The 12,724-nt window shown below is 40.7% G+C and overlaps 1 protein-coding gene across 1 annotated transcript; it reads right to left on the bottom strand.

The window, feature by feature from the left end:
* Positions 1 to 5,590: 5,590 nt before the first annotated feature.
* On the bottom strand, positions 5,591 to 11,656 carry bag1 (BCL2 associated athanogene 1). Its single transcript, XM_034182711.1, has 7 exons — positions 11,533 to 11,656; positions 11,128 to 11,253; positions 8,756 to 8,838; positions 8,550 to 8,663; positions 8,349 to 8,456; positions 8,194 to 8,256; positions 5,591 to 6,585 (listed from the first exon to the last, which is right to left on the bottom strand). Exons 1-7 carry the CDS (start codon positions 11,567 to 11,569, stop codon positions 6,496 to 6,498), a joined length of 621 nt encoding a protein of 206 aa, XP_034038602.1. The 5' UTR covers positions 11,570 to 11,656; the 3' UTR covers positions 5,591 to 6,495.
* Between the last annotated feature and the right edge of the window lie 1,068 nt (positions 11,657 to 12,724).

Below are 12,724 nucleotides of genomic sequence, written 5' to 3'. Positions count from 1 at the left end.
GGCGGTGTTCTGCTGCTGCCGATAATGCTCTGTGTACCGCTGGATTTATCCAACCAGAACCAGACCTCTTGGTAAGTCCTTGCTGCTGCCAGTTTTCTTTTAGGAGGCATACTGGAGCTTCTCTGCAAAAATATCTGGAGCTGGCCGTGAGCAAGAGGCCTGCATGCGGCGCGCTAGCATTTTTATATTGACCGCCGCCTATCGGCCGTTTGGAACACCGTTAACCGGGAGGTGGCGTTTAGAACAGCGTACTGTCCGCTAGCGCCGCCATTTAGTCTGCCTCTGTCGCCGGTTAAAACGCCCTTGAGGACGCCGATGTGAGCTCTTTCGCCGGTTTACACGCCGTTGATTAGGGATACAACGCTGGCCGCCAATTACGGCGGTGTAAACTGCTGCACTACAGGAAGGGGCAGGATGACACGGCGATTAAAAACTATTAAACGCCGTTGTTCGCGTTGTCTCCGTCGTCACGCAAATTCTCCGGGAGTGCTCCCGGAATTATTCGACATGTTGAATAATTTTTTCGATGATTCCCGGTAAAGCCGGAACTAAGCCACGCCCCCTAGTGCCGGCGTTAACAACGGCGTGTGATCCTTAAGACAGCCAAAAACTCTTCCGGGACGCTTCGGGGAGCTCTTACCATCTATGTGTAAACGGGGCTTAATAGTAGTGTGGTATTCAGTCAGTGAGAATTTTGTGGAAAAAACATGTGAATCACATGTCCCCTATTTAAGGATGAAGCCAGCACCTGTTGAACATGCTTTTCTCTTTGAAAGCCTGAGGAAAATGGGACGTTCAAGACATTAAGAAGAACAGCGTAGTTTGATTAAAAGTTAATTGGAGAGGGGAAAACTTATATGCAGGTTGCAAAAAATTATAGGCTGTTCATCTACCGTGATCTCCAATGTTTTAAAATGGTAAAAAAAAAAAAAGACGCATGGAAGAAAATGGAAAACAACCATCAAAATGAATAGAAGAATAACCAGAATGGCATAGGCTCACCCATTGATCAGCTCCAAGATGATCAAAGACAGTTTGGAGTTACCTGTAAGTGCTGTGACAGTTAGAAAACGCCTGTGTGAAGCTAATTTATTTGCAAGAATCCCCCGCAAAGTCCCTCTGTTAAATAAAAGACGTGCAGAGGAGGTTACAGTTTGCCAAAGAACACATCAACTGGCCTAAAGAGAAATGGAGGAATATTTTGTGGACTGATGAGAGTAAAATTATTCTTTTTGGGTCCAAGAGCCGCAGATAGTTTGTGAGACGACCCCCAAACTCTGAATTCAAGCCACAGTTCACAGTGAAGACAGTGAAGCATGGTGGTGCAAGCATAATGATATGGGCATTTTTCTCCTACTATGGTGTTGGGCCTATAAATCACATACCAGGTATCATGGATCAGTTTGGATATGTCAAAATACTTGAAGAGGTCATGTTGCGTAATGGTGAAGAGGACATGCAATTGAAATGGATGTTTCAACAAGACAGTGACCCCAAGCACACTAGTAAACAAGCAAAATCTTGGTTCCAAACCAACAAAATGAATGCCTCACAGATGTGAAGAAATCATGAAAAACTGTAGTTATACAACTAAATACTAATGTAATGATTCACAGGATTGCTAAAAACAGTTTGAACATAATAGTTTTGAGTTTGTAGCGTCAACAGCAGGTGCTACTATTATTGTGAACACCCCCTTTTCTACTTTTTTTTTTTACTAATAGCCCAATTTCATAGCCTTAAGAGTGTGCATATCATGAATGCTTGGTCTTGTTGGATTTGTGAGAATCTACTGAATCTACTGGTACCTTGTTTCCCATGTAACAATAAGAAATATACTCAAAACCTGGATTAATCTTTTTAATAACATAGCACTACTATTGTGAACACTACTGTACGTATTCACACCCTTTGCTCAGTACTTCATTGATGCACCTTTAGCAGCAATTCCAGCTTCAAGTCTTGAATATGATACCACAAGCTTGGTGCACCTATCTTTGAGCAGTTTTGCTCTTTTTTTTTTGTAGCATCTCTCAAGTGCCATCAGGTTGGATGGGGAGTGTCGGTGCACAGCCATTTTCATATCTCTAAAGAGATGTTCAATCAGATTCAGGTCTGGGCTCTCGCTGGACCACTTGAGGACATTCAGAGTTGTCCTGAAGTCACTCCTTTGATATCTTGGCTGTGGGCTTAGAGTCATTGTCCTGCTGAAAGATGAACCGTTGCCCTCAGTCTGAGGTCAAGAGTGCTCTGGAGCTGGTTTTCATCCAGAATGTCTCTGTACATTGCTGCATTCATCTTTCCCTCAATCCTGACTAGTCTCCCAGTTCCTGCTGCTGAAAAACATCCCCACAGCATGATGCTGCCACCAACATGTTTCACTGTAGGGATGGTGCCTGGTTTCCTCCAAACATGACGCCTGGCATTCACACCAAAGAGTTCAATCTTTGTCTCATCAGACCAGGGAAATTTGTTTCTCATGTTCGGAGAGTCCTTCAGGTGCCTTTTGGCAAACTCCGGGTGGGCTGTCATGTGCGTTTTACTAAGGAGTGGCTTCTGTCTGGCCACGCTATCATAAAGGCCTGATTGGTGGATTGTTGCAGAGATGGTTGTCCTTCTGGGAAGGTTCTCCTCTCTCCACACAGGGATGCTAGAGCTCTGACAGAATGACCATCGGGTTCTTGATCACCTCCCTGACTAAGGACCTTCTCCCCCGATCACTCAGTTTAGATGGGCAGCCAGCTCTAGAAAGAGACCTGGTGGATTCAAGCTTCTTCCATTTACACATGATGGATCACTGTGCTTATTGGGACCTTCAAAGCAGCAGAAATGTTTGTGTACCCTTTCCCAGATTTGTGCTGAGACAATCTTGTCTCAGAGGTCTACAGACAATTCCTTTGACTTCATGCTTGGTTTTTGCTCTGACATGCACTGTCAACTGTGGACCTTATATGTAGACAGGTGTGTGTCTTTCCAAATCATGCCCAATCAACTGAATTTACCCCAAGTGGACTCCACATAAGCTGTAGAAATATCTCAATGATGATCAGTGGAAACAGGATGCACCTGAGCTCAATTTTGAGATTCATGACAAAAGCTGTGAATACTTACGTACATGTGATTTCTCAAGTTTTTTGTTGTTGCAAAAATCTCCAAAAAAAAAAACCTCTTTTTTTCCACACAGTCATTATGCATGTAGAATTTTGAGGGGAAAAAATTCATCTCTTGTGGAATAAGGCTGTAACATAACAACATGTGGGAAAAGTGAAATGCTATACATACTTTCCAGAGCACTGGTTCATGTTAGGTGAGCCCCTAGTTGCTCCCTGTGTGTTGTGAGCGCCTTGCATGGCAGCACCCTGACATCGGTGTATGAGTGTGTGTGTGCGTCAATGGGTGAATGTGAGGCCTAATTGTAAAGCACTTTTAGCTTCTGATGCAGATGGAAAAGTGCTATATAAATGCAGTCCATTTACCAGATTGTATCCTTAGATATTTCTACTCTAACCTCACACCAAGGGGAACTAGCCCATGATACATGTCATAATGATGATAAGTGTCATAACTGCACAACAATCTTTGTATCTTGAGTTCTCCTCTGTTGCTTGTTTGCTGTTGACTGAGTTTATGTTACTAAATTTAAAATTAAATGAACAGTAAGCACACTGTCCATACTGAACGCCATGCAAAGTAGTAATGTTTGTGTTACATGTGTTATTACACTAGCCGAAGGATCATGTAGAGGCGCTTAAACTCAAACTTGCCAGATTTTGGTGCCGATGCAGTCCACGTTACAACTCTGAAACAGATTTCCCCAATGGGGGTGAGGTAGCTTTCACACTTGACCACATTTTGTCCGGAGTTTTCCCAACTGTACAACTCTGGGGGAAAGGATGCTGAGTATTGGACATAGAGGAATATTAAAGGAAGTGGATGTCAAGTTACCCTGAGTTGAGTATGAGTTAAACTAAGCTAGTTAGGAGTTTGACTTAGTTTTTGAAAATTCTGAACATGTTCATAAAGCGCCGGTCACAACCCACCGTACTTTTTTTTCCCGCCGTACGTTTTCTGCGGATGCCATTGCCACTACATTTTTGTGAAAACGTACGGAGGCAGTAGCAAGAGGAGGGAGGGAGTATGTTCAACGGACGTCTCTAGGAGTGTAACGATAAAGAGAGTTGACAATAAAGCAGTGTGTGTGTGTGGGGTCGGCTTTTCTTTTGATGTATGTGTTATGAGCGGGACCGGAGCGGCAGGTGTTTTTCGGCGTCGGCGATGCATGAGCGTGTCCACCCGGCAGCGGTCAGTTGTACGAGTGTTTACTTGCCTTGAAAAGTTACAGCTTATCAGACTGGAGCTGTGGAGTGTGTGTTGCTGAAGTTTGGAAATAAAGTCCAAGTTCAAGTGAGAAGCTGCATCGTGTGTATCACAATCTTCAAGATCTGACACCTACAATTTAATTCCATAGTATGTGGTGAGTAGCCTACTGCCTCTGTACAGATTTGGTTAATTCAATAGTAATTGAATGAAAATGTGCTGCTCTGAATCCGTACTGAGGCAGTACTCACAACGTGCGTCATCTGTACTGCTGGTGAATCTGCAGCCTGACTGCAGCGAAAGTTCTGCATGCACTAAAACCTCTACGGCGTGTCTGCGTGCTCCTAAATTCGTACTGAGGCAGTACTTACGACGTACGGCTCTCCAAATTTAGCCCACATTTTTGCAAGTAGACTGCACGCATGTGCAAGTACGGCGGGTTGTGACCACGACTTAACTGGTGCAACTTTAACCCACAGAGATGATAAAAGACTGGAGTGGACATCAAGCTTGTTTCCACAATATTTTCATCTACCATCTTGTATAAGAGACTGCTTCTGGTGTTTGGGTTTCAGGTGAAAATTGATTCTTTTCAATAATATCCAGTAGCTTTTCTGGAACCAACATTGCATTAGGTATGTGATTTCAGTAACTGTTCTTGTGCATTATCACAATGATCACATCAAAGTTGTCAGTTACCTTTTATCACCCAGGTAATGGCTGTGATGCTATGATTCAGAAGCATTCAGTAGTTAAACAGTAGACCAGATGACCAACTGTCCCCTTCCCCAAACTGGTGTGGTGTCAGCAGTTTGCTTTGTTTATATTGTGTAAATTAATTTCTGAAACAAGAAGGGAGCCTGCGCTACTCATTAATGGCTGGTACAGTGAATGACAGTCTGCTCCAGTCTTTTTTTTTTGGACCTTTCCCAACTTGTATTAACCACAACAACCAAATTGTATACAAGTTGCACCAAGTCACTACTTGGGGAAACTGTGCACCAAATGCAGTCACACATGAGAGCTATTTTTAAAAATGCGTTCTGTGGTCCAGTACCACAGGACGTCAGTGGGCTTTACAAGGGTCTATCTGAACTGGAAGGACATCTATTCGAGTCTTGCTGTAATTTACAGGTTCTGGTTTCTCCACCTGTACTGACAATTGACATAAGGGTTAAAATAACCTCAATACAATGTATCAAAATTCCTACATGGAATAAAGCTGGAAATTAAGTGAAAAAGAATGTTATTACAGCTGGATTTTCAATCAATGAATCAATGTGTTCTGTAGCCACTTTTGGGATTTACATCAAGGATAATTTATTCATTTCAGAAATAAAGTATTTGCATTTACAAACAACAAAAAAGGCAAGAGTCTTCATAACTGCAATGCAATTCAAGTGTACAGTGGACATTTTACAGAGATTAAACAGGATCAACCACTGGATTAAACATATTTCTGGTTTGGTGCTGACGTAAACAAACATGCTCACATTCAGGATTTGTTACAGTGACTTTGCACACTATCAGATCAGAGCCGGGTGATACTGGTTTAGATGTATATCGTGATGGGAAACTGATGCTTAAGCTTTATACCTTTTAAAACTCGCATGAGACTATCTGGGTAATTCTGTGGTAATGGAATTATAATCACAGCATTTTTTTAAAGGGTGAACTAAAAATATGGCGAGATTTTGCTGTCACTGAAATTCCATTACCGTAGAACGGACCAACTGTCTAAAATACACTTCAGATCTCACTGTAGCTTTTGTGTCATGATTAACGTGGACAACAGCAGTAAATCAAATTATACTGAACTCGTGTAAGATTTCTCCCAATGCATTTGAGTTTGTTCAGAGCTCATTGTGGATTTAGTTTTTTTAATCAGGAACCAAAGGAGATCATTCTAAACGTCCACGAAGTCTACAAACGTAGTTTGTCAGAATTCACTGATCCTTAGCAAGCATGCTGTTACACACTTATATACCCCAGTAGTGCTCGGATACCTGGGATTAGCGTAGTTAACGAGCTTCTATGTTCACAAAGTGTATGATGGAATTCATCTTGTACAGCACACCAGCCCAACAATAAATATGCAAAGATCTGCTCCATATTTGAAGCTTTCTGTACAGTTTGTGGTTGCTCACAGAGCAATGTTTAACACGCAACTGGACCCTTCTAGTCTGCCAGAGCAAGGTTTTTAGACTGGATCAGTGACAGTTGGTATGATATGCTAGCCTCCAGTTTGTCACATCGCGCCAGGAAATCCTGTTGACATAAAACATTCACTTTGTCGTTCATCCGTATTATCAGAAATTCTATATTAAAACACACTGCAGTATTATTATCAAGATGTACAACCCCTGGCAAAAATTATGGAATCACCGGCCTCAGAGGATGTTCATTCAGTTGTTTAATTTTGTAGAAAAAAAGCAGATCACAGACATGACACAAAACTAAAGTCATTTCAAATGGCAACTTTCTGGCTTTAAGAAACACTATAAGAAATCAAGAAAAAAAGATTGTGGCAATCAGTAACGGTTACTTTTTTAGACCAAGCAGAGGAAAAAAATATGGAATCACTCAATTCTGAGGAAAAAATTATGGAATCACCCTGTAAATTTTCATCCCCCAAATTAACACCTGCATCAAATCAGATCTGCTCATTGACATTGACCCTACACCATGACACTGACCCTATGTGTCTTTTTGCAAGGAATGTTTTTGCAGTTTTTGCTCTATGGCAAGATGCATTATCATCTTGAAAAATGATTTCATCATCCCCAAACATCCTTTCAATTGTCCAAAATATCAACATAAACTTGTGCATTTATTGATGATGTAATGACAGCCATCTCCCCAGTGCCTTTACCTGACATGCAGCCCCATATCATCAATGACTGTGGAAATTTACATGTTCTCTTCAGGCAGTCATCTTTATAAATCTCATTGGAACGGCACCAAACAAAAGTTCCAGCATCATCACCTTGCCCAATGCAGATTTGAGATTCATCACTGAATATGACTTTCATCCAGTCATCCACAGTCCACAATTGCTTTTCCTTAGCCCATTGTAACCTTGTTTTTTCTGTTTAGGTGTTAATGATGCCTTTCATTTAGCTTTTCTGTATGTAAATCCCATTTCCTTTAGGCGGTTTCTTACAGGTCGGTCACAGATGTTGACTCCAGTTTCCTCCCATTCGTTCCTCCATTTGTTTTGTTGTACATTTTTCGATTTTTGAGACATATTGCTTTAAGTTTTCTGTCTTGACGCTTTGTCTTCCTTGGTCTACCAGTATGTTTGCCTTTAACAACCTTCCCATGTTGTTTGTATTTGGTCCAGAGTTTAGACACAGCTGACTGTGAACAACCAACATCTTTTGCAACATTGCGTGATGATTTACTCTCTTTTAAGAGTTTGATAATCCTCTCCTTTGTTTCAACTGACATCTCTCGTGTTGGAGCCATGATTCATGTCAGTCTACTTGGTGCAACAGCTCTCCAAGGTGTGTTCACTCCTTTTTAGATGCAGACTAACGAGCAGATCTGATATGATGCAGGTGTTAGTTTTGGGGATGAAAATTTACAGGGTGATTACATAATTTTTTCCTCAGAATTGAGTGATTCCATATTTTTTTCCTCTGCTTGGTCTAAAAAAGTAACCGTTACTGACTGCCACAATCTTTTTTTCTTGATTTCTTATAGTGTTTCTTAAAGCCAGAAAGTTGCCATTTGAAATGACTTTAGTTTTGTGTCATGTCTGTGATCTGCTTTTTTTCTACAAAATTAAACAACTGAATGAACATCCTCCGAGGCCGGTGATTCCATAATTTTTGCCAAGGGTTGTATATATATAAAAAAAAAAAAAGGGCTAACCTGGACTGTGTTTGCAAGTCCTCTTCTCTTCAGTTTGCAGTCCCTAAAGTTGTCTGGCAAACTCTATTTAAAAACCAAAAACACTTCATTATCATGAAGGCTGATATATTTAAAGTCTAATAATTACAATAGTAGAAAATAGTAAACTAGATTACCATAGCATCTAGCTGCTCTAGGATCTTCATGAGCTGCTCAGTTGCTACTTTGACACTGTTGTCGAGTTTACCCAGACTCTCCACCTGAAGGTCTTTACCCAGGAAGCCCTGCCAACACATGATTGACATCAACAAAAAAGTTCAATATGTTGTGCAAAATAACAAACTAACACAAATAATCTTAGAAATTATAATTCATACATTCTTGATTCCAGTCAGCTCCCCGTCCACGTGCTCCAGTTTTTTAGCCAACTGATCCACAGATTTCTCGATGTCTCTCAGCTTCTTCAGTTCAGCTTCTTCTTCGGGACTGTTCTGTTCACACATTACAGCCAGTATGTAGGATGACTTCAACATGTTGGGCAGTTTAAGGCGTAACACAGATTCTAAACGTGTAAAGGACGTACCCTCTTTCCAATCAGCATCATTTTGCAGCCTTCTTTGATTCCGTAGCTGAATAGACTCTCCTCTGGGTCCTTTAATGATTTTCCTGTTACATTACCAAGATGAGATGATTACAATACAATAATATCTGACAATAGATCACACATCTGTGAAAGAAAAGTCACCAGCAGAAAAACATTAGTTGTTTCAGTATTTTACTTATGTGACATTCTACAGTAGTGGCCTCAAACTAAGACTACCTAATGGCCACTGGTCAGGTTGCTCCACTCTTGAAGGGGCCATGTAAAAAATGCAGTAGTATTTTTAGTACAGCAGTACTGTACTTATTTTTATTACTGCCATCATTTTAGCCATTACACACAATGAATGGTCAAAGGGAGTGGAAAGATGGCTACCTTATGACTTCACTGTGAAAAATGCAACATTTAACTATAAAATTGCAATAAAACTTACTTATGGGTTGAACAGAAGTTCTCAGTACGAGGCAGATATTAAATGTGAAATAACAAAAATATAATAAATTAAAACAACATGGAACGTTCCAGACACGTTCCAGATCATATTACTAAAACAGAGAAGAATGTTTGTTGCATCCAGATGGGAATAAGCCTTTTTATAGCACCACACTAGTCTCCAAGGTCATGTGGTTTTTACCATCACTGGAGTGACAATCCTGCCACCAACCTAATGCCGATGTTTTGATGGTGGGAGGAAACTGTGCTGGGTGGAAGCCCATGCAAACACAGCGGGAACATGCAAACTGAATTTTGGTGAACTTCAACCCGGGAACTTACTGCTGTGATGCCAACAGTGATAACCAGTTGTTCCCAACCTTTTTTCCTTGGAGCTCATCCCCGAGCCCCCTCTGGTTCATTCATTCATTTGCTGCAGATCAGGTCCAGGTCACGTCACTCTATCGCTACCTGGAGGATTCTGAGGTGTTCCCATGCCAGCTGGGAGATAGAATCCCTCCAGCATGTCCAGGGTCTTTCTCAAGTCCTCCTTCCTGTTGGACTACCAGATGCCTAAACCACCTCAGCTGGTTCCTTTCAATGTCAAGGAGGAGCAGCTCTACTTTAACCACATCATCTGCAAACAGCAGAGATGCAAGTCTGATGTTGCCAAACTAGACACCCACCAGTCCCTGGCTGCCCCTAGAAATCCTGCCAATGAAAATCATGAATGGGATAGGTGAGAAGGGGCAGCACTGGCAGAGTCCAACACTCACTGGGAACATGTCTGTTTCAATGTCGGGAATGCAGATACAGCTCCTAATTTCCTAGTGTAGAGACCGGCTCACATGTAGTAGTAGTGGTGGTGGTTCAGGTACCCCACCCTGAGGACAAGAAATTTAGAAATTTCTTTGGTTCATCCAAACCCTGGGTCACCAACCCTGTTCTTGGAGGGCACCTGCCCTGTATGTTTTCTAACTCTCCCTGTTCCACTCCCAGGCAATTAACTCATTTTTTTTGCCCTATATATATATATATATATATATACACACCCACACCCACACACACACTTACAAGAGCCATAACATTGTTTACGGTGCCGAAGAGGTGTGCGAGCATATTTCTCGTATCAATGCTTGATACGACAAAAATGCTTTCATATCTCAAAAATGTGATGCGATTGGCAAAAACTCACACCAGATTTGGATTCAGTGCCCCCAAATTACCCAAAATCCATTGAAAAACTCCATACAAGAAAAACCGTGTTGACTAGTTTTAATCCCCATGGCAGCGCCCTGTGCTTCCCAGAATGCACAGTGGCGCCAGCAGAGTTCTGGGGTCTCACAGCGCATGCAAACAATAGCTATCGAGGATGTGGATGATGTTGATCCAGCGAGTTCACAGGCGATTATGATGATGACACGTTCCCTCAAGTTGAGAGGGTTATCTTGAGGAGGTGTAACACCTGTGATGAACTTCTGCTGTGCCCTGATGTTGTTTTGTTGTCCATACTTCACGAGGTTTGTTTACATTGTACCCTGAACCGGAACTCTGCTAAAACTGACCTCTCATGCGAGTCATGGATCGCAAGATTCACAACTGCGAAACAGCAAATGATCTTTTTTGAAAAGATCATTATTTCTTCCGTGCAGTAGCTGGCTTTTCTGGTATCATGACACTTTTTAAAAAAACAAACAAACAAACAAACATTCAATACAGGTCCAAACATATGATAACCACAATATGCAACATATGTTCCACCACTCGACTTTGAATACATGACATATTGTAAAGCTGTTGGTTTGTGTAGTATCACTAATATTGAATGTATGAGTGAGCTCAAATTGTTTTGTTTGACCCTTTTGCGTCGCTTTGTGTTGTGACGACGTTCTCAGAGCTCCTGCTAAATGATCACACTGTACCTTTGAAGATGAGTTTCTGTGCAGTTGTGTGCACTCCGGTAGCTTCAGCCAGAGCTTCAGCCAGATCTCTGACTGTGGGACTTTGACCATCCTGACACTTCAACGTCACGCTGTGTTTAACAGACCCTGCGGTGGGACAAGAAATTAAACCTGAAAAAATCACATCAAACTGTACCTCTGTGTGCGTTACTTTCCACCACGATGTTAGTACAACTCGAAAACCCTTCATATTTACAGCTACGTTAAATGTTCATGCTGTCGACAGTATTTTAATAATGTACTTAGGGTAATTAAAAGCACAATGATTGCTACCACTGTAGCTACATTAGCTTAGCTTGCTAGCTAATAAAGCGGACGTTATTCATTTCATTAAATACTGTGCATCTTCATGCAAAGTCACGTTACCGTATGCGACTGTCAACGTTAATGTTTGTTCTGACATTATTTTGTTTATAGCTTTTTTTTTTTTTTTTTTTTTTAAACAAACTACTAGCAAAGTGACTGCTTGGTGTTTTCTTCTTCGCTTGAACCGTATGTATTGAAACAGCGCTTTGCCTTGCATTACCGCCCCCTTCTGGACTGGAGCGGGTTTTGGAGGTGCTTTGAATTCAATAATTCCTGTATCATTATAAAATTTCCTTTAATTTTTTTTCCATCTCACATTACCTCATTTTAATCTTGATTGTGATTATTTATAATTTCATTAATCCATTAAAATGTTCTGCACCGTATTGTTATTGCACCATAATCATAAACAGTCATTGAAGAGAAATTGAAAGACTGCCATTTTTATTTTATTTAGATCATGTTGTAAAGATTTTTCACTTTTGCATTAATGAGAATTATATTTAAAAACGGTCTTGGGGGAGTTGGAGCTTATATTTTGTACACAGAAACTGATTTTAGCTTTAGTATTTTTGATTGTGTCATGTATTTCTGTAAGCTCTCAGTTGTCCAGGTGGTTTCCATAGCAGAGAAGCTTGAATCTTCAACTGGACTGGGTTGCTTGACACGAGGACGTTTCGCTTCAAATCGCAGAAGCTTCCTCAGCTAAAATTCTTGCTCTGGTCGTCTGACTTCTGTCTTGACTCTTGTAGAGAAGAAAAATGTTTCTTCTCTACAAGAAAAAGAAAAATGTTTCTTCTCTACAAGAAAACATTTTCTTCTCTACAAGAGTCAAGACAGAAGTCAGACGACCAGAGCAAGAATTTTAGCTGAGGAAGCTTCTGCGATTTGAAGCGAAACGTCCTCGCGTCAAGCAACCCAGTCCAGTTGAAGATTCAAGCTTCTCTACTATTGTGTCATTTAAAAATATATTAACATTTTAACTGGAGACAGACAAACATTTGCATTTATAACAGTAGATAAACCTTTTAATTTCTGATTATAACGCTATTACATGTAAAAGACACTATTACAACTCACTTGTACACACTGACATATTTGATCACTTTAAGTAACACATTAAATTTATAGACTATTATTTTGCTCGAGATCTACTACAGTTCTGTTATTTTCTAATTTAATGTTCCGTCCAGCCAAAATTCTAGTTTAACTCTTACTTTTAGTCTGCTTTGAGCATTTCATTTAATTCTTG

The sequence above is a fragment of the Thalassophryne amazonica genome, chromosome 12 (genome assembly GCF_902500255.1).
Source record: "Thalassophryne amazonica chromosome 12, fThaAma1.1, whole genome shotgun sequence".
Lineage (NCBI taxonomy): Eukaryota > Metazoa > Chordata > Actinopteri > Batrachoidiformes > Batrachoididae > Thalassophryne > Thalassophryne amazonica.
The sequence above is the reverse complement of the archived record's forward strand: the minus strand, read 5'-3'. Positions and strand labels throughout refer to the sequence as shown.